Below are 23221 nucleotides of genomic sequence, written 5' to 3' on the forward strand. Positions count from 1 at the left end.
AAATTCGTCGACATCAGGACCACATAACCTACCGTCACTGTGAGTCGATGGAGCCTGTAGCACCGTCACAGTCAGGACAACAGTTCGACCCGCCACTGCCGGAGATCGTCGTGGCCGCTCCAGCCAGCTCGGATGCCCCGAAAACCTCTGCAAACGCTACACCCTTCGTGGAGACCAAAGGAATCACCTCGGACTCTGTATCCACTGGTACACCGCGACCCAAAGGAATCACCTCGGACTCTGTATCCACTGGTACACCGCGACGCTCAATGCGTGAGAGAAAAGCACCCGACCGGTTGAATCTTTGAAGATGTTTTTTTTCACGTTGACACATGTTCTATTTTCACGTATTTTCATTATTCTCATAACCGTTTGCACACATATTTTCACATGTTTTGGAAATGTTGCTTTTGAAATGTCAATTCTGGAAATCTAGCACGTATATTGCTCTTGGTAATTTTGGACTTAAAGGGGAGGATGTCATGTATGCAGTGCAAATGTTCACCGTTGTATCCCTACACCGGGACCGGGTTGGATCCCTACGCCAGAGCTCGGATGGCGCTGCTGTGAATCGGGCCTTGATCGGCAGAGTGAATAAACGCGTACGACAATTGATCGCAGTTTGTCGAGATACTTTACAATAAAAGACAAGGAGATTAACCACCCCCCCCCCCCCCTTGATAAGGGGAGAGCCGAGGTCGGAGATCCGCAACAGTATCATACATCTTCTACTTCTTAATGATGGATTTCAGCGACTCAAAGTGACTCAAAGGGAATAATGAGTGGCTTTGAAATCTTCTTATAACCCTCTTCTGAGCAGTGCATCTGCCCCACTTTATGTTTGATGTTTGCATTGTTGCTTGACCAAGTGAGTTTCAGCTTAAAACTCCTTAGATACGCAGGGGAGATTAATGTTTAGCTCACCTGGAACGAAGCTCAGGGGAGCTTATGCGATGGCACGTTGTCCGTCCGTCAGTCCGTCCGTATACACTTGAAATTTCTTCTCCGAAACCGCTGATGGGATTGCGACCAAATTTGGCAGAAATTATATTTGTTGTGTTGTGACTAAAGTTTGTTCACGGCATTAAAAAATTCGGGGTCTAAGGGGGTCTACCAGGGGTCAAAGTGGGTCCAGGTTTTGACTCCCCAAAATAGGAATTTGCTTTTTTTCTCTGAAACTACACACACTATTTCGATGAAACTTGACCACGATCTTAATCACCCGTGTTGTACCAAAGTTTGATCACAGCATTAAAAAAAATCGGGCCGTGAGGGGTCCACTCGGGGATTACCACCCCAAATAGGTATTTGCTCTTTTCTCTGAAAATACATGCACAATTTCAATAAAACTTCACCACAACCTTCATCACCCGTGATGTAGCAATGTCTGTTCAAGGCATTAGAAAAATTGGGGTCTGAGGAGGCATACAGGACGGGAAGGGGGGGGGGGGGGGGTAGGGGTTGTTTGTGGGCCCTGCGTATTCACGGCTGATGAAGTGCGACCTGCTTCGACATTTGCGGCCCTGTGCCCTGCGTATTTGCGGCTTTTTGCGGGTGCAAAAAATAAAACTCACACCAGCCGCGCACATGACACTTCTAAAAGCTTCTTCCATGCGCGGCAAGCATAAAATCACTTCCAGCCACGCATAAACCATTTCCCAACAGCTGTGCACATTACATTTATAAAAGGATCTTCCATGCGGCTCTCATAAAGCCACTCATGCACAACTCCACAATTCGACATTCTTTTTGCGGACGTATTCCTTGTTTTTCACGGGATTTTTTATTTTCCCTGATGAATTCCGAACCGCCGGGAACCTATCCCCCCTTTTCCTATTGAAACAATGCCCCCACATTTGTGGATTTGACTTTTGCGGCAGTCTCCAATAACGTATCCCCCACGAATGTCAGGATCCTTATGTCTGCATTTTCACATATATCTTCTCGCCAGTCCACCTGCACTCTTCCACGTGTAGTATTTTTGTCGGCTTTTCCTCTTTGCTCATGTGTCCTTTCTCTAGTTATTCTCTCTGTTCCCTTGTCATGTTTTGCAGTGGGTCCCTACATATGTTTCGTATCCATTTGTTCCTTGCCTTGCCTCTGATGGTTCCTCTAAGCTCCATTGATGATGTGTATTCCTCTCATCCCTGGTAATCCAGCTCTTCCATGAGCCTCGATCTCTGTTAAAAACTAAAACGGCCCTGGGTAGAGAGCATACCTCTGCCAGCCTGAACAGTTACATTTTGTATCCCACTGATAGGCTGGTCATGCATCCAGACCTGAACCAAAATCGAATTGGCTTGTTCTTGTAACTTACTCAACTCATCCACCAAGTTTTGTCATAAGTCATCCACAACTTTTTGAACTATCATGCTATATGTCGTTTTTGGCTCTACCATTCAAAGATGAAAGATCACTTTGAGTTTTTAAAAGTTTTTGTATCCGGATCTAGATTTGGATCTTCACCAAAATCTAACCGATTTGTCTTTGTCGGACAACCAACCTGTCCACCACGTTTCGTCTGAATCTGTCCATAACTTTTTGAGATTTCCTGTTCACAAACAGACAGACAGGTGAAAACAACCTCCATCCAGCCTTTGGTGGCGGAGGTAAATTACATGACGACTCAAATTGAGCTCTGAAACAAGATTTATTTGAAGGAACTCATACGTGGTATTAAATTAAGAGGAATTTAGGGTTCAGGATACAGGACCAAAGAGGACAAATCCAATGTAGCTGCCCACCTTAACTAAAGGCTTGGGGAAATAATTATATTTATTACATATGCAAATATGGCGAAGGTTTTACCCTGCCCACTCCTCATACGCTCAATTTGCTCTGTTGCTTCCTTTCCTTTCTCCATAGCTCTTTGCAAATCTCTTTCGCTCTCCCCACTCTTCCTACATCTCCAATACTCTTCTTTTTCTCTTGGTCATTTCTCTTCCCAAACTTCTTTTGCTCTCCCCAATTTTCCTACACTCCTAAATAATCTCATTTCCCTCCCCTTGCTCAAATCTACTGCAAAAGTTATTTCCCTTCTCACTTCACTGCTCTGACACTCCTCTATCCCCTTATTTACACCCCTCGTCCATATATCCTCCAATCTCTTTTCCTTTTCACCACAATCCACCAGCTTCTTTTCCCTTCCTTTTTCTCAAGTTTTCCCCTCTATCCTCCCCCTTGACCACTTCTTTATCTAAATTCATAACTAACTATATGTGCTCCTTTACAGTGTGCTCACCGTTGATTGGGGGACATGCCCAGAGTCTTGGGGCAGCTGCACAGCATGGCGGAAGTAGTCCAGTGTGATGGCTTCATTCCAGTAGCTGAGGTTCTCTGGCACAGGTTCTTTTTTGCGACGGGACACACAAACAACTCCTCCCAGCACTGAATGTTTAAGGAAAAGACAGTTACATGAGAAGGTTGTTTCATACAAAGCAATGTGGTCAATTAATCATACTTCACTTACTGCAAATGCGAGAAATTTTTGTTACATTAAATATTTACTTTGCAGTATTGAATCAAGATCAGGAACAGTCAGTCGTACGCTCTACTTTAAAACTGTGAGTGCACACGCATGAACTCACGCACATCAAATAACTAATAAACCTATCATTTTAACAGAGGTCAAAGAGAAACTAGAGCTTCCAGGGAAGCAGAACTCAACTGAACTGACTGGACAACTTTAAAGTAGGTCAGTTGTCTGTACTAGATTTGACTTAAGATAGCAACCTACCTTGTGTGGTAAGAGTCTCACACACCAAGTTTGATCAAAATCCATAAATATTTGTGGACGTTAAAGTCTTAACGTCGTTTCGGAGCTGAAAACAATATGGCGGCCTATGGTGGCCATTTTGTGACGGATCGGGTTGGAATGCTATGGCAACCTACCTTGTGTGGTAAGGGTTAAACATTCTAAGTTTGATCAAAATCTGTTAATATTTGTGGACGCTAGAGTGTTAACGTCGTTTTAATGACCAAAAACAAAATGGTCGCCTACGTCCGCCATTTTTCAACGGATCGGGCTGAAATGTAATACCAACCTGGTCCTTGGGGTAAGGATGCTGCATGTCAAGTTTGATCAGAATTGGTTGATATTTGTGGACGCTGGAGTGTTAACATCGAAAAGTTAACGGACGACAGACAACAGACGACGACGATGACAGACGACGGACGCCGACAGACGACGGACGCCAGAGGATTCAGTATGTGATGAACTCAACTGGACGGTAGTCCAGTTCAGTTAAAAAGGTGGCAGCAAAAAAGAGGTGTCACCTTGTTCAGCTTGAGGTTGCGACAACAATTTATTCTGTTTTATTATCAGCTAGCGGAGTCTACCTGTCACTTCGCTGGCAGACCAATTCGTCGTCCCATTTGCCAAAATAAATTTACGAAGAGTGCTTTAACCTCAGCGTTGCCCAGGTAAAATAGGTATTGTAATACCCTGGTCACCACCAGATGGCACTACACAGTACAAATTTACATAGAAAATTTCTGACACCCGCATACCCCCCGAAACACTTCCACATGAGGCTGCGGCCACATAGCCTGTTACCTCCCACAGAATCATGTATTTGTACCCCGAGTTTGGAGTTTGTAACTTAATATGTGGCCGTGCATTAGGGTGGTTCTTAGCTACATAAGGCAAAAATTATGTTTGAATTGTTTTACTCCTAACCTTTACTTGTTTTGACATTGAGGTAAAAAGTCTGCCGGTGAAATATGTTTTGAATACATCAAGTTTTAGGGGTTGCACAGTGACTCATGGTTGCCAGCCACTCAATGTTTGTGCCCGATAAGCGTTGATTTCTTGCAATCGGGAAACTTCTTGCGATGTTCTATCACAACTTGAAGCAGATACTGGGTTTGCTGTTCATCCCTTGTCAGGAGACGATTGTACTCTTCAATGAGTGCAACTGCATACACCAGAATATAGCTGTACTGTATTCAATTAACTTAAAAACAACTCTAAAATGTGCAGTACATATCAAGGTCATAGGTCAACTACAATGGTCAAAATCACAAGTATAGCAGTGGATAATAAATAATCAACTCCAAACATTTATGCGAGCCAAATATGTGAAAATACAAACTCCGTGTGCAACCCCTAAATGTAGTCTAAATGGCATAAAATTTCAGCATAAGGGTTTTCTCATACATACAAAAAAAAATTCAGTGTTAGGAGCATGACTTTTTTAACTTTAATTTTCAAGAACCACCCTACTGTGCATAGAACACACAGCGAGAGAGAGAGAGAGAGAGACAGAGACAGAGACAGAGAGAGAGAGAGAGAGAGAGAGAGAGAGAGAGAGAGAGAGAGAGAGAGACAGAGACAGACAGAGAGAGACAGAGAGAGAAACAGAGAGAGAGACAGAGAGAGACAGAGAGACACAGAGAGACACAGACAGAGAGAGAGAGAGAGAGAGAGACAGACAGAGAGAGACAGAGAGAGAAACAGAGAGAGAGACAGAGATTTTTTTTTTTTTGCCTTTTATAGGTATATATAACTTTGTCGAGGCTGACGTCATTCAATAGCAATTAAACCTTTGCGGACATGTAATGTATAATGTAATTCAAATAATTGCTGAAACCTACCAGCCAGAGCAAGGATGACTGTGGCAGCAGAGACGATCCAAGCCATATCTACACGTCGGAGGAGCAATCGGAAGGGGCTCGTAGAGCCCTCTGTGTGTGATGTGGCTTTGGAAAGTGCTTGGGGCTCCATTGATGAAGATGCTGCTGTATTTAAGGGTGAGTGCATGCTTGGCCCACCTGAAATCCTGAGTAAGGTCTGGGCTGGAGCTGTGGAAAGGTCAGAAATTGAGGATTCTGACGTCTGCTCTGCCAGCCGAGAGCTCAATACAGTTGCATGTCCCGAGGCCCTCTCATTGGCAGCTGTATAAAAGTCCACATCACTGCTTTCATTGGCGATTTGTCCAATTTTGTTGATACCATGTCCAGTTTCATTAGCTTCAGGCACATCATGGCTTGATGTAGAAACGAGAGTTGAATGTGATTGTGGAACACTCGTAAATCCATCTTTGTTGTCTTCTGAAGAACTCCCAGCAACGTCCTCCAGCACAGTTATTGACACGGACACATCAGTTTTGCTCTGTTCTGAATATGGCTGAGCAAAAGTTTCATTTAACTGTACATTGCCAACTATAGTGGAAAATGCTTCTGGAACAAAGCGCAGATCATCGTCCCATCGATCTTGTGTCTCATCATCGGCTGCTTTTGAGATGCTTGGGAGAACAGTCATACTGGCGATGGTTTCATTAGGGTGTTCACTTGAGTTCAACCTCATCGAGCTTTCTGCATTATCGAAAAGAAGTAGCAGAATCGCCAACAGCAAGAGCAGTGCAACAGCTGGAAAGGCACATCATCATCACCATCATCATCATCATCATCATCATCAGCATCATCAGCATCATCATCATCATCATTTGGAACAACCACCCAATAAGCTTCCACCATTGAATATAGATACACTGATGATAATAATATAATTTGCCAATTTCAACGGTGGGAAATATGTCAGAGGTAATGAATATATCTCACAGACAAGACAGAAGCATTTGTGGCTTGGAAAAAAACCCAAAATAAATCTGATATGACAAGGCTTTTGTTCAGGTGAACACCCCTGACTCTTACCCTATGGCTACCACTATCCGGTAGCAAAACTAGACTCGTATATATACAGTCACGTGAAAAAGTAAGTACACCCCATGTAAAGTTTTGACTTTTTCAACATATTTCAACATACAGCTATTTGATCTTCATTTCAACAATATTGATAGATAAAGGTGATATAATATAACAAATATCATGAAACATTTACATTTTGTAGTCCATTGTATAATTTAAATAAACATAAATGCAAATTTTGCATGTGGAAAAAGTAAGTACACCCCGACATTTATCACTACTTCAAACACCTAAAATTGGAATCAGGTGCAACAGCTCAGGTGCAAATGATTAGAACATCGTTAGAGAGGATCTTGGAGGAACCTGCCTTATTTCAACCTCAGACATTTAGTTTGGTTTGCTCTTTATTGTTGAAGTGTGCGGCGTCACCATGCCTAGATCAAAAGAGCTCTCTGAGGCCTTCAGAAAGAAGGTTATAGATGCCTACGAGTCTGGGAAGGGATATAAAAAGATCTCCAAACAATTTGAAATCAATCATTCGACTGTCCGGAAGATTATCTACAACTGGAGAGGATTCCAAACAACTGCCAACTTGTTCAGGCCGGGCCGACCCGGCAAGTTCAGCCCGAGAGCAGACCGCAAGATGCTGAAAGAAGTCTCTAAGAATCCCAGAATGTCATCATGGGACCTACAGGTAGCTCTTGCCACTGTTGATGTCAAAGTGCACGAGTCTACCATTAGAAAGAGGCTGCACAAATTTGATCTACATGGGAGGTGTGCCAGGAGGAAACCTTTGCTGTCCAGAAAGAACATCAGGGCAAGACTAAAGTTTGCCAATGAACACCTAGGCAAAGACCAGCACTTCTGGAACAATGTGCTCTGGACAGATGAGTCAAAGGTAGAGCTATCTGGGCACAGTACCAGAAGACATGTTTGGCGAAATCCAAAGACAGCATTTGACCACAAGAACCTGATACCAACTGGAAAGCATGGTGGTGGAAATATTATGGTTTGGGGCACCTTTGCTGCATCAGGGCCTGCTCAGCTCACCAACATAGAATCCACTATGAATTCTTCATTGTACCAGAGGGTGCTTGAGGATAATGTGAGGCCATCTCTCGGAAAGTTGAAGCTCAACCGAAGGTGGACCTTGCAACATGACAATGATCCTAAACATACCAGTAAATCCACCAAGGAATGGCTGAAAAGAAAGAAATGGAGGGTTCTGGAATGGCCAGGTCAAAGCCCGGATTTAAATCCCATCGAGATGTTGTGGGGGGATTTGAAACGAGCTGTGCATGCAAGAAACCCCTCAAACATCGCACAGCTGAAAGAATTCTGCATGGAGGAGTGGGCAAAAATTTCTCCCAGTCGATGTCAGAGACTGGTAGACAGTTATAAGAAACGTCTACTTGAGGTTGTTTCTGCCAAAGGGGGCGATACAACCTATTAGAGCCAAGGGTGTACTTCCTTATTCCACATGCAAAATTTGCATTTATGTTTATTTAAATTATACAATGGACTACAAAATGTAAATGTTTCATGATATTTGTTATATTATATCACCTTTATCTTTCTATATTGTTGAAATGAAGATCAAATAGCTGTATGTTGAAATATGTTGAAAAAGGCAAAACTTTACATGGGGTGTACTTACTTTTTCAGGTGACTGTATATATGTATATATATATACTAGCTTGGCTTGGCTCGCTGCGCTCCCCTCACCAAGCGTCGTTACTGAAGAACGGGCTCGTTTTAGCTGAGGGTAATGACTGTACCTGAGTTGCTGTGTTGTCCAGATTTACACCAATCATTATACAAACAATTATTTTGCACAAATGTATTTGTTGTGTTTGTGACATTACATTTTTATCAGCAATTTCGGTTGAAGATTTACTCTGAAAAAATATATAAGATTCAAAAAAGAACAAAAAAGAAAAAGAAAGAAAGAAAAGAACCTGATCTCTCCATACAGGTTGCTTCTGACAATCCAGACTTGATCTGCTTAACAGAGACTTTCCTCCTTCAAGATGTCTCTGATTCCTTAATATCTCTTCCTGGTTACTCCCTCCTCCGGTATGATAGACCTGAGCCTCGGCCTGGTGGTGGGGTGGCTATCTTTGTCAAAAACTCTCTTCCTCACTCTCCTTGCACTGCTCTCTTTCCTCCTCACCCGCAGGAGTACCTCTGGTTACGGCTTCCTCTCCGCTCCCACCTTTTGTTCATATGTGTTCTGTACCGTCCCCCAAACAGTGATGACTCCATCTACATTTCAATGTCTGACAACATGGACCAACTTCTATCCACTCATCCCAACTCTCTCTTCCTCATATGTGGTGACTTCAACTGTCATCATGCCACCTGGTTGGGTGTGGGTTCCTCTCTCACTAGTCATGGCACCTCAGCAAAGGACTTCTGTGACTCACTGGGATTGACACAATCTGTCAATTTCCCGACCCGGATCTCAGCCAATGGAGTATCTTCTCTTCTAGACTTGGTTATGACAAACTTCCCTGCTAATGTCTGCTGCTCTTCTTCTGCTCCAATCGGTTCTTCTGATCATGTGCTTGTCAAAGTGGACATCTCTCTGGCCATTCTCAGAGAGCCTCCTCAGCGTCGGCGAGTCTGGCATTTCACTCAGGCTGACTGGGACGGTCTTCAAGCAGCCATCAATCGTCTGGATTGGTCTCCCATCTCCACTGCCTCTGACATCAATTCTTCCTGGGAATTCTTCCAAAGCAAACTGATCTCTCTCATGCACAGATTTATCCCATCTCGCCTTCAATTGTCTTACCCTTCCTCCCGTCCATGGTACACTGAATCTTGTGGTGAGGCAGTTGCCCTGAAACAACTTGCCTTTGCCTCTTGGAAGGCTAATCCAACTGAAGGAAATCTCAGTTCCTTCCACCAAGCTCGGAACAAGTGTGTGTCTACCCTCAGGAGTGCCAGGAAGCACTATCTCTCCTCACTCAAGAATGAACTCTCAAACCTGTCTCCTTCCTCCAAATCCTGGTGGCGTCTGGTCAAATCCGTTTCTGGTGTTTGTTCCCCCTCCATCCCCTCCCTTACCTCAAATGGCCACACAGTTGACATCGCACGTGACAAAGCCGAATGCCTCAACTCTGTGTTCGCCTCAAAATCCTTAGTCCCAAACCCATCTCTCTCTGTTCCCACCTTTCCCAGTCGAACCCAAATGCTCCTGGACTCTGTGTCCTTCTCTCCTGACAAGGTGGAGGAGTTTTTGTCAAACCTCGACTCTGATTCTGCAACTGGACCAGACGGCATCAGCCCACGGGTCCTAAAATCCTGCTCTGCCGCTCTATCTCACCCTCTCTCTGTTCTTTTCACCCTATCTTTTGCTCAAGGTCATCTGCCAGCATCCTGGAAATCAGCTAACATTACCGCTTTACACAAAAAAGGTGCAAAAACAGATCCTTGCAACTACAGACCAATCAGCCTGCTCCCAATTATCAGCAAAGCCATGGAATCCATCATTGCTTCGGATATGAAATCTTTCCTCTTCTCCAATGGCTTGATCTCTGATCATCAATTTGGTTTCAGACCAGGTCACTCTACTCTGGACATGCTGCTTCTGCTGTCTCAACAATGGATGGAGGTCCTGAATGCCAAACAGGAAATCAGAGCTGTCTCCCTTGACATATCAAGGGCCTTTGATACGGTCTGGCACCCAGCTCTGCTCACCAAACTCTCCTCCTATGGTATCCATGGAAATCTCCATGCATGGCTTGCGGACTTCCTCTCTGGTCGTAGTCAACGTGTGGCCCTGAATGGATTTCTCTCATCTCCCCTTCCTGTTCAGGCTGGAGTTCCCCAAGGAAGTGTGCTGGGCCCTGTGCTTTTTCTGGTCTTTATCAATGATCTCTCTGACTCTCTGGAAAATCCTCTCTATCTCTTTGCTGATGACTCCACTCTCTGCCGCTCCATTCCTCTTCCCTCAGATAGGCAGTCTGCAGCCTCCTCACTCTCTGAAGACCTGGACAAAATCACAGACTGGTCAAACAAGTGGAACATGTCTTTCAATCCTGCCAAATCTCACTCTCTTACTATGTCTCTCCGAAAAGATCGACTGGACAACCCTCCCATCTACTTTCTCAACAATCCTCTCCAAGAAGTTCTGTCACTCAAGCTTTTGGGTCTCACTATCTGCCATGATCTTTCTTGGGAAAACCACATTTCCAAGCTGGCCTCCAAAGCCAGTCGCCGACTGGGCATCCTCCGTCGTGCGAAGTCCTTCCTTGGCACACCTGAGCTCCTCACCACATACAAGGCTTTCATCCGCAGCTCAATGGAATACTGTTCTCCCCTATGGGCTGGTGCTCCTGCCTCACACCTGGCTCGGCTTCACGCTGTTGAATCCAAAGCTTTCAAAATCATTGGAATCTCCCGCGATGAAGCTATCTCTGAGGGCCTTTCACTCACTCACCGCAGGCAGGTAGGTGGTCTTTCTGTCTTCTACCGACTCCTCTCCGGCCTTGCTCCCCCAGCTCTCTCCGTGCTCTGTCCCCCAAATATTCCTACAGGTCGCACAAGATCTGCCAGCAACCCTCTGATGGTTAAACTGCCGAAATCTCGGCTCTCTGCTCACCTTCACTCTTTCATTCCTCTTTTCTCCCGCCTGTGGAACAAACTCCCACACTCCCTTCAATCCCTCTCCTCCCTCCAGGTCTTTAAAACAGCTGTTCACCACCATCTCTTATCTTCCCCCATCCATAACCTTGATCTTTTCTACCCCCACTAATTCACCCCAGATCCACCTTGTTTGAAATTCCAACTTATTTCCTGGAAATCCTGGCAGTGTCCATATGTTTATACCTCTCCCACCCCCCCCCCCCTTCACATGCCTCCCCCCCTTCACATGCCTCCCCCCCAAAGCCCTCTCCCTCCCACAGATCTCTCGATGTCTCCATGTCTCTCGGTCCCTGCTCTCAAATGTTGTGTTTGTGTCCTTCCCCCTCTCTCCCCATCTTGTCTACCGCTCCCGATGTTATTTGTTTTATGTGTCTGTTTGTCTTTCTGTGTGATTAATTTTCGCTCTTTCACGAGCCTCGATCTTGTATACAAAAAAAAAAAAAAAAAAAAAAAAAAAAAAAAACCCTCAGCACATACATAGGGGAGTGGTAGGTGCAGACTGGAAATTTGGGACGATTACACCTCACCACACATAATTTAAAACACCTCACAGCCACAAAACACTAAATAAAAAACACCTCACCACCACGTAATTCAAAACACCTCACCACCAAGTAGGCCTAATTCAAAACACCTCATCACCACGTCATTTAAAAACACCTCACCACCACATAATTCAAAATACGTCACCACCACGTGATTCAAAATACGTCACCTCCACGTGATTCAAAACCACCATCACAATGTTAAAAACACTTCACAACCACGGAAACAAAAGTTTGAGGGAGTCGTTAAGTGACAACACAGACACTGCCCAGATGTGTCGATATATAGATAAATGACTGCACCCGAGTTGCCGTTTTGTCATGGTTTACACCAATCATAATTCAAACAATTATTTTACACAAATGTATTTGTAATATACGTGATATCACATTTTATAAACAATTGAAGTTGAAAACAAAAAATTTTCCCGAAAAAAATCCCCCAAAAAATAAATAAATATTGGAACATTTTTCAAAAAAAATACCCTTAGGACATACCGACGGGAGAGATATGTGCATTCCAGAAGTTTGGTACGATTTCACAAAAGTTTGAGGGAGTAGTTCAGTGACAAGAAAGGACAAGACAACACAAGACAGACACTGCATATATATATTGTTACGGACACGGCTCAAGATGTTGCTTGACCGAGCGGAATGGCCGCCGTGTTCGCACAGTTTACCCGATTACCCCCAACTCACCCGATTCCACTCGAACGTTGGCCAATTCGCGCTATGCTAAATCAATGATGGAAAGGACACAACGACTGGGATAAATGAAACGACGCAAGGGGTACAGTTCTCAAGACCTCCGGAGGAGGATATAATTAGTGGTGGAGAAAAGGGGTAGATTACAAGGTAGAGTGAGGTAAAAGACACAGAAGAGATAGGCACTTAGATACAATCTTATCTATTCCCCGACAGACCACAGACAAACGGAACAAGACTGACTTACACAGGGATTGATGGCAGGGAAGGACAGGTAGTCGATAGCACAAGGTGCACCTTGGCTCGGGGACAGGATCAAGCACGGTCCAGTCCAGAGATGCGGGGAGGTGTCACAGCGCTCGGAGGTGGCGTCCTTCTCTCTCCAAGCTCAGCGCGCATCTGACATCACCTCCCTCTTCCTGCGCATGCTCAGCGGGGAGTCACACGCCCTCGGCTCGTTGGCTCCGCCCCAGATGGGACCGGCCCGCCGCTTCTATTGGGTGCGGGGGTTACCGGGCTCCGCCCTTGATGAGGAGCTGACAGCGAGCCCCTACTTGGTAACCCCGTCGAGCACATGCTCGATGGCGGCTCGTTGGAAAGGCCTGGTGCCCTCCCAACACCCCCTACCAACCAAGCCGGAGTGAGGACGCGCACTCCCCGCGCCGCCGCCGTTGTTGTTGTTGTTGTTGTTGAACCGTGAGGAAGAGCTGCGGGGAGGTATTGGGAGGTCCTAAACTTCCTAACGGTGCCATACAATCACATTCTGGTGCAACGAAGAGTCAGAATTAATGGAAACGAGTCCTTAACTGACATAGACTAAGAATAACTAGCAAGATGTCCTATAGTTGTCTACGTGAGATGCGGTGGACCTGGATGCGACATTTAATGGGGGAAATAGGGGGAGGTCGGGTCTACAGAGTGTTGTTTACAGAAAATGGGACTAGGGAATGGGGGATTGGGGATAGTTGGGAAGTATTGAGGAAATAGGGGAATATTTACAAGCGGATATGGATGGATGTAAATCCCATATCCGCAACAATATATAGATGTAGGAATTGGCACTATATTTTGCTCCCAATTGGAGCGAGTATTACGAGTACAATACAACAAGCACACAATTCATTGATTAATTAGCTGTGCTGTGATTGATTACATGGTAATGTGAATGCTGCTGTGACATTTCCCTGTAACCCTTTTGGTCAATCTCTCTCAGGCCTTCACTTAAATATTTGCACAATGAGTAAATACACCCTCGGTATCTCCATCAGGGAGTGAATTATGTTGTCAATGAAATATCATGCATGTATACCATATATACCATGTATAAAAATCCCCCTTTATAAACACACGCGTGGCTCCGCGCGCCTCACCACACGTCGTTTCAGAGGGATAGGCATCTTTGACCATGTCTGCTTTCTCAGGGAGTGAGGAATGGCGGGAATGGTGGGGGTTAGTGGTGGTGATGGTGTATTGGGGGACATGGGGGGGGGGGGGGAGGATGGGGTGCATGGTGCTGGGGGTGACAGTGGTGGGATGGATGGAGGATGGGGGAGATGGTGGGGGTTAGTGGTGGTGACAGTGTATTTGGGGTCATGGGGGGGTGGGGTGCATGGTGCTGGGGGTGACAGTGGTGGGATGGATGGGGGATGTGGGAGATGGTGGGGGTTAGTGGTGGTGACAGTGTATTTGGGGTCATGGGGGGGGGGGTGGGGGGGTGGGGTGCATGGTGCTGGGGGTGACAGTGGTGGGATGGATGGGGGATGGGGGAGATGGTGGGGGTTAGTGGTGGTGACAGTGTATTGGGGGTCATGAAGGGGGAGGATGGGGTGCATGGTGCTGGGGGTGACAGTGTTGGGATGGATGGGGGATGGGGGAGATGGTGATGGTTAGTGGTGGTGACAGTGTATTGGGGGTCATCGGGGGGGATGGGGATGGGGTGCATGGTGCTGGGGGTGACAGTGGTGGGATGGATGGGGGATGGTGGGGGTTAGTGGTGGTGACAGTATATTGGGGGTCATGAAGGGGGAGGATGGGGTGCATTGTGCTGGGACAGTGGTGGGATGGATGGATTGGATGGGGGATGGGGGGGGGGGGTTGGTGGGGGTTAGTGGTGGTGACAGTGTATTAGGGGTCATTGGGGGGGGGGGGGAGGTGCATGGTGCTGGGGGTGACAGTGATGGGATGCTGGGGGAGGTCGGCCAAATATATTTTGTGCTCTGATTGAATATATACTGTAAATCAGAAGTCAGAACCCAACACGTATAAATAAAAAGGAACTGAGCACAAATTTATATTTATTTTAAATTATCAGTAAGAGCTGGAAGGGGAGGTCAATACAAATTTATCAAAAACTGGATGGGAAAGTTGAACTTCCAGCCTCACAGAGCAGGTGTGCCCCCAATACAATACACTGTAGCGGTTACCGGAAGCATGACACAATTACCGTGCACCGGCCAATGACGCAACCGGCGAGCGGTCACTTGTCCGGACTTGCCCGGGAATGTCCAGACTTGCCTTTCCCGGGCGAACACTTGCCTTGCATACCACGCCCCGTTGAGAGGCGTGGCGTACCTATTTTGCATACCATGCCCCGCCTGAGAGGCTTTTGTGTGTTGAGTTTTGCGATATAAATTGCCGCCCATTCGATGGGCTGGGTCAGTGCTTTTGAGTTCTTTGGTTTTGAGCTAAATAAATAGCTCAGTGAAACTTCGTTCCTGTGTCGTCCATTTTGTCTGGCTTTATCGTGCGAGCACAGCTCCCACAATTGGTGACCCCTTTCTAAGAACACGGCGATGGAGTCAGCTGTAGCTTTGAAGCTCCAGGGCTTTTGGGAGTCGCACGCGGCCTTTTGGTTTGCTCAAGCAGATTCTCTATTCACCCTGCGGAAAATTATGGAGGACACGACGCGCTACCATCATGTGGTCTCCGCGCTCACTGCCTCCACCGCTGCCCGGGTCCTGAGCTTCCTACAGAACCCGCCGAACGCCGAGACAAATACGGCGCGCTCAAAGGCCTACTCCTCGGTGCATTTGGACTCACGGAGACCGAACACGCGCGACAACTACTACACCTCCCGGAGCTGGGCGAGGCCCGTCCATCCGAAAGCATGGACCACATGCTTGCTCTTCTCAGTGACCACAGCCCGGACTTCCTCTTCCGCGAGCTGTTCCTCCAGCGGCTACCCGGGCAGGTACGGTTAGCTTTGGATAACTCGCCCATCACGGACCCTCGCGCCCTGGCCAAGGAGGCCGACAAATTTTTCTCGGCCAGGCGACACGTCGGAGCGGCCGCCTGGGACCCTGGGCCGACCGAGGCAACGCCCGCGCCACGACCGGCGCCTCCACCGGCCAAGTCCGCGCCACTGACGGCAGCGGCCGCCGCGACGCCCCGTCGACCGAACCTGACGCGACCGCCGGAGCCTCCACCAGAGCGAACCCTGTGCTATTACCATGCCAGGTTCGGGCAGAAGGCCAGAACGTGCCGCCCACCGTGCACTTTCGGCAGGTCGGGAAACGACCAGGCCGGCGCTCGCTGCCTGCCATGAGCGTCGGCCATTCAGACAGCCTTCTGTTTATCACGGACACGGAGTCCGGGCGGCGTTTTTTGTGTGACACCGGCGCTCAGCTGAGCGTGATACCCACCTCGGTGCAGGACAAACAGGCCGCGCTGTGCGGCCCCGCCTTGGTCGCCGCAAACAGCTCCTCCATCCGCCCCTTTGGTTCGCGCAGCGTCGCATTCTGCTTCGGGGGCCAGCTCTTCAGGTGGGACTTCATCACGGTGAACGTGCCCATGGCCTTGCTAGGTGCAGATTTTCTTTGCGCGCATGGGCTTTTGGTCGACGTCAAACAGCGTCGGCTCATCAACTCGGAGACCTTCAGCTCGCTCGCTTGCTCATTGAGCGGCTCTGCTCCGACCAAGCTAGCCTGCGCGCTCCTGGCCGTGGACGATTTCACCTGCCTACTCGCCGAGTTTCCCGCCCTCACGCAGCCGACGTTTTCGGCCGTCGCCGTCAAGCACGGCTTTGAACACCACATCCCGACCACAGGTCCACCGGTCTACGCCAGGGCTTGCCGCCTCGACCCGGCCAAACTCGCCGTGGCGAAGGCGGAATTCGACGCGCTGGAGCGATTGGGCATTGTGCGGCACTCGAGTAGCGCGTGGGCGTCGCCCCTGCACATCGTGCCCAAACCGGGTGGCGGATGGCGACCATGCAGCGACTACCGCCGCCTCAACGACGCCACCACCCCCGACCGGTACCCGATACCACAGATACAGGACTTTTCCGCCCGTTTGGCGGGGCGGGTGATCTTTTCCAAGGTCGACCTCATTCGGGGCTACCACCAGGTACCCGTCCGGCCGGCCGACGTGCCGAAGACGGCGGTAATTACACCTTTTGGCCTCTTCGAGTTCCTTCGCATGCCGTTCGGCCTTAAGAACGCGGCCCAGGCCTTCCAGCGGCTGATGTACAGTGTGCTGCGCGACCTCACCTTCCTTTTCGTCTACTTGGACGACATTCTCATCACCAGCACTTCCCGGGCGGAGCACCTCATCCACCTGCGCACACTTTTTGAGCACCTCGGCCAGCACGGCCTCATCATCAACACAGCGATATGCCAGTTTGGCATAACGGCCGTCGACCTCCTGGGGCACTGCATCACGAAGCGCGGGGCCGTCCCGCTGCCTACCAAGGTGGAGGCAGTCACAAGTTTCCCGCGCCCCCGCTCCATCAAGGCCCTACAGGAATTTTTGGGGATGGTAAATTTTTACCACCGGTTCGTGCCTCGTGCCGCACAACTCATGCGCCCCCTGTACGAAGCCCTCTGGGGCAAGCAGCCAAGCACGACGTCGCCTGGACCACAGAGATGGACGCGACGTTCACGGGTGCTAAGCTGGCCCTCGCCAACGCGACCATGCTGGCGCACCTGGCGCTCGACGCACCCATCGCCCTCACCACGGACGCTTCCGACTACGCGGTTGGCGCCGTGCATGAACAGTGGGTGAACGGGGCTTGGCAACCGCTGGCCTTCTTCAGCTGGCAGCTTCGCCCTAATGAGCGCAAATATAGCGCTTTCGACCGCGAGCTCCTCGGCCTTTACCTGGCTGTTCGCCACTTCCGCCATCTTTTGGAGGGCCGCCCGTTCACGGCGTTTGTGGACCACAAACCCCTGGGCTTCGCCATGGCCAAGGTTATGGAGCCGTGGTCGACCCGCCAGCAGTGCCACCTCTCCGCCATGTCCGAATTTACGACGGACATCCGGCACGTCGCGGGCAAGGACAACGCTGTGGCCGATTGCCTCTCCCGGTCCGGGGCGAACGCCGTCCACCTGGGTGTGGACTTTGCCCGCATGGCGGCCGACCAGACCGCCGACCCCACGGTGCAAGCCCTCCGGACAGCGGACACAGGCCTGCGGTTGGCTGACGTCCCCTTCGAGGACACAGGCACAGTTCTCCTATGCGACGTTTCCCTGGGCCAACCTCGCCCCATCCTGCCCACCGGATGGCAGCGGCACATTTTTGACACCCTCCACGGCCTTTCCCACCCGGGCCGGAAAGCATCACAGAAAATCGTGGCAGCGAAATTCGTCTGGCACGGGCTCCCTAAAGACGTCCGCGACTAGACCAATGCATGCATCGCCAGCCAGCGCGTGAAGGTCCACCGGCACACCCAGGCCCCGTTGGCACCATTCGACGTGCCCGCGCGGCGCTTCGACCACGTCAATGTGGACCTGGTGGGACCCCTTCCCTCCTCACGGGCTTCACCCACCTCCTCACGATGGTGGACAGGACCACCAGGTGGCTGGAGGCCGTCCCGCTGGCATCAACAACATCCGCCGACATGGCGCAGGCCTTGGGGGTCAAGCTTCACCACACCACGGCCTACCACCCCCAAGCCAACGGCCTGTGCGAGCGGTTCCACCGCTCGATGAAGGCCACTCTCAGGGCCAGCCTCCAGGACGACGGTTGGACCGACAGGCTCCCGTGGGTCCTATTGGGCCTCCGAAAGGCCCCTAAAGAGGACCTCCAGGCTTCCACCGCCAAGCTGGTCTACGGCCAGCCACTGCGCGTGCCGGGCGAATTCATCCCTGATGCCACCGGCCCCTGGTCCGTGGCTCGCCAACGCTCGGTCCTCCAGGAGGCCGCCAGGAGATTTGCCCCCGTGCCTGCGTCCCACCACGGCTGCCCCCAACCCCACGTCCCCCCAGCACTTCGCACTGCAGAGTACATTTTTATCCTGCACGACGCACACCGGGGACCTCTCCGACCACCATACGATGGACCTTTCCGGGTCCTGAGGAGGGACAACAAGTCGTTCATCGTCGACATCGGCGGCAAGCCGGACCGCATCTCCGTGGACCGCCTCAAGCCGGCCCATTTGGACCTCGACCAACCCCCACGGTTGGCCTTTCCTCCACGATGGGGCCGTCCCCCGTAAACCAAGCCCCCCGCATGACCATCCACCGCCACGCCACCTACCACCCCCACACGAATCGCCAGGGGTCATTTCGGCCGGGTCATCAGGACCCCCCTCAAACTGACTCTCCTGGTGCATGTTAATTCTGGGGGGGGGGGCGCATATAGCGGTTACCGGAAGCATGACATAATTACCGTGCACCGGCCGATGACGCAACCGGCGAGCGGTCACTTGTCCGGACTCGCCCGGCAATGTCCAGACTTGCCTTTCCCGGGCGAACACTAGCCTTGCATACCATGCCCCGTTGAGAGGCGTGGTTTACCTCTTTTGCATACCACGCCCCGCCTGAGAGGCGTGGCTTTTGTGTGTTGAGTTTTGCGATATAAATTGCTGCCCGTTCGATGGGCTCGGTCAATGCTTTTGAGTTCTTTGGTTTTGAGCTAAATAAATAGCTCAGTGAAACTTCGTTCCTGTGTTGTCCATTTTGTCTGGCTTTATCGTGCGAGCATAGCTCCCACAACACCACCTACCTTAGACTTTCGGCCGGGTTTTTACGACGCATCTTTAATTTTGCCCCATGTCACGATCTACATCCCGATTAATCAAGTCAAAGTAACAAATAAAGTAGTGTAGCGACCCATGGGTCCCCCAAGCAAGACCAGCATCAGAATCTCCTTGCTCCAGCCGGTGACGTCACCTGCAGGGAACCACGGCGCCAGAGTGGCTGGTCACGTGACCACCAAAGCGTGCCGAGCGTGCGGGTATAATCAGCTACACCTGTTGATCATGTGACCACCGAAGCACGCCTCGCCTGAGAGGCGTGGCTTTCAGTTTCGGTTTCGGTTTCTGGGTGTGCTTTATAAGGCAGCCCGATAAACGGGCTTTTCAGTGTTCCCGAGTTGGTTTTACGAATAAATATCTTCTCGGACGAGTTTGTGCCTTGCCATCCTTTTGTCCGTATCATGATGGAGCCCGGACTCCTTCACTGGTGACCCCGAATTTGCAACACGCGATGGACACCGCAGTGTCCCTCAAGCTGCCCACCTTCTGGGAAGCACATGCCGCCATCTGGTTTGCGCAGGCGGACTCCCAGTTCGCCCTGCGTGGCATCACGGAGGACGCCACCCGCTACCATTACGTGGTCGCCGCGCTCGGCTCCGCGACCGCCGCCCGCTGCCTGAGCTTCCTCCAGAACCCGCCCGCTGATGGCAAATACGACGCCATCAAGGTACTTCTGCTGGGCGCGTTCGCCCTTTCCCCGGCTGAGCGTGCACGACGCCTGCTCGACCTACCTGAGCTCGGCGATACGCGCCCGTCCGAGCGCATGGACTACATGCTCGCGTTGCTCGGCGAGCACCCCTCGGATTTCCTGTTTCAGGAGCTCTTTCTTCGCCAGCTCCCGGCCCCGGTACGGGTCGCCCTGGCAGGTACGACCATCGTAAACCCCCGCGACCTCGCCAAGGAGGCCGACAAGATCGCTTCGGCAAGCCAGCTCGCCGCAGCGGCGAGCCAGCTCGTCGGGGTGGCGGCCAGGAGCCTTCCCGCCCACCCGCCCGACGCCCGCGACGCAGTCTCCTTCCCGGAGACCGCCGGGCCGGCACGACTGGCAGCGGCGACGCCGCGTCGCCCGGTCCCGACGCGTCGACCGGAGCCCCCGCCGGACCCGGCCTGGTGCTATTTCCACGCCAGGTTCGGGCGGCAGGCCTGATCATGCCGACCCCCGTGCATGTTCGGCAAGTCGGGAAACGGGCGAGCCGGCGTTCCCTCCCAGCAATGAATGCCGGCCGTTCCGGAAACCTGCTGTTCATCGCGGACCGAGCGTCGGGGCGACGCTTCCTCTGCGACACCGGCGCTCAGCTGAGCGTCATTCCCGCTTCGGCGGAGGACAGGCGGGCCGCCGTCTGCGGCCCCCCATTGGTCGCGGCCAAAGGCTCCGCCATCCGCACTTTCGGCCCACGCACCGTCGCCCTCCGCTTCGGCAGCCAGCTCTTTCACTGGGAGTTCGTGACGGCGGACGTCCCCATGGCTTTGCTCGGGGCCGATTTCTTGTGCGCCCATGGGCTGCTGGTAGACGTGAAACGCCGGCGTCTCGTCAACGCCGAGACTTTTAGCTCCCTGGCATGCGCCTTCAGCCGGGCCGCACCCACCGAGTTTTCCTGCGCCCTCCCATTGGCGGACGACTTCGCACGTCTCCTCGTGGAGTTCCCGGCCCTCATGCGGCCGACGTTTTCGGCCATCGCGGTGCGGCACGGCATCGAGCATCACATCCCCACTACGGGCCCGCCGGTGTACGCCCGGGCTCGCCGTCTCAACCCCACCAAACTCGCCGTTGCCAAGGCCGAGTTCACGGCGCTGGAGCACCTCGGCATCGTGCGGCGCTCCGGCAGCACCTGGGCCTCGCCGTTGCACTTCGTCCCGAAGCCGGGGGGTGGATGGCGGCCATGCGGCGACTACCGCCACCTCAACGATGCCACTACCCCCGACAGGTACCCCGTCCCGCACATCCAGGATTTTTCCGCCCGGTTGGTGGGGAGGACCATTTTTTCTAAAGTGGACCTGATTCGGGGGTACCACCAGGTGCCCGTCCGCCCGGCCGACATCCCGAAGACGGCCGTGATCACACCTTTCGGCCTCTTCGAGTTCCTCCGGATGCCCTTCGGCCTCAAACGTGGCGCAGGCGTTCCAGCGCCTGATGGACGGCGTGCTGCGCGACCTGCCATTCCTCTTCACCTACCTGCACGACATCCTCATCGCCAGCACGTCCAGAGCCAAGCACCTCCTCCACCTCCGGACGCTGTTCGGCCGCCTCAGCGAGCACGGCTTGATTGTCAACCCGGCCAAATGTCACTTTGGTGCGGCGACGATCGACTTTTTGGGCCACCGCATCACCCGGAACGGTGCTGTGCCCCTGCCGGCCAAAGTCGAGGCCATCGCCGCTTTCCCGCGCCCCCGCTCCGTCAAGGCGCTGCAGGAGTTCCTCGGGATGGTGAACTTCTATCACCGCTTCGTGCCCCGAGCGGCGCAACTCATGCGGCCCTTGTACGCCGCCCTCCGCGGCCAGCCGGCGAAGCACGACGTCGTCTGGTCCACGGACATGGACGCGGCTTTTGCCGGCGCGACTTCGGCGCACCGGCGGACATCTCCTCCGACCGCGGCCCACAGTTCACGTCCGAACTTTGGGGCGCGGTCACCCGCTCGTTGGGAGTCACTCTGCACCGCACCACGGCCTACCACCCCCAAGCCAACGGGTTGTGCGAGCGGTTTCACCGCTCCATGAAAGCCGCACTCATGGCCGGCCTCCAGGACGACGGGTGGGCTGACCGGCTCCCGTGGGTCCTTTTGGGCCTCCGCACGGCCCCCAAGGAGGACCTCCAGGCGTCCACTGCCGAGCTGGTGTACGGCCAGACTCTCCACGTCCCGGGCAAGTTCGTGCCCGACGCCACCAGCCCCTGGTCCGCCGTGCGCCAGCGCACGGACTTCCAGGAGGCCGCCCAACGTTTCGCCCCGGTGCCAACGTCCCGCCACGGCGACCCCCACTCCTACGTCCCCCAGCACTCCGCACGGCGGAGTACCTCTTTGTGCGCCACGACGCGCACCGGGGGCCCTCCGGCCACCATACGACGGACCCTTCCGGGTCCTACGCCGGGACAACAAGTCCTTCATCGGCAGCATCGGCGGCCGGGCGGACCGGATCTCGCTGGACCGACTCAAACCGGCCCACATGGACGTCGGCCAGCCGCCACGGCTGGCTCTACCACTGCGGCGCGGCCGCCCCCCGTCCACTACACCCCCCGTCCGACCACCCACCACCACACCGGACCCCCCCCCCCCCCCCCCGCGACTGGCCAGGGGTCGTTTCGGTCGGGCCATCCGGACCCCCCTCAGGTTGACCTCCCTGGACCAAGTCCATTCTGGGGGGGCGTGTGTAGCGACCCATGGGTCCCCCAAGCAAGACCGGCATCAGAATCTCCTTGCTCCAGCCAGTGACGTCACCGGCGGGGAACCACGGCGCCAGAGTGGCTGGTCACGTGACCACCAAAGCGTGCCGTGCGTGCGGGTATAATCAGCTACACCTGTTGATCACGTGACCACCGAAGCACGCCTCGCATGAGAGGCGTGACTTTCGGTTTCGGTTTCGGTTTCTGGTTGTGCTTTATAAGGCAGCCCGATAAACGGGCTTTTCAGTGTTCCCGAGTTGGTTTTACGAATAAATATCTTCTCGGACGAGTTTGTGCCTTGCCATCCTTTTGTCCGTATCATG

The 23221-nt window shown here is 52.0% G+C and overlaps 1 protein-coding gene across 1 annotated transcript in view; it reads right to left on the reverse strand.

The window, feature by feature from the left end:
* TMEM108 (transmembrane protein 108) overlaps positions 1-23221 on the reverse strand; it is a 93985-nt gene that overhangs the window by 25797 nt on the left and 44967 nt on the right. The window contains exons 2-3 of the mRNA XM_068119396.2: positions 5596-6369; positions 3242-3387 (exon numbers count right to left, since the gene is read on the reverse strand). Of these exons, the coding sequence (XP_067975497.2) occupies positions 3242-3387; positions 5596-6369 (920 nt within the window). The remainder of the gene's footprint in view (positions 1-3241; positions 3388-5595; positions 6370-23221) is intronic.

Source organism: Myxine glutinosa, chromosome 6 (genome assembly GCF_964187855.1).
Source record: "Myxine glutinosa chromosome 6, kmMyxGlut1.1, whole genome shotgun sequence".
In the NCBI taxonomy this organism is placed as follows: Eukaryota; Metazoa; Chordata; class Myxini; order Myxiniformes; family Myxinidae; genus Myxine; species Myxine glutinosa.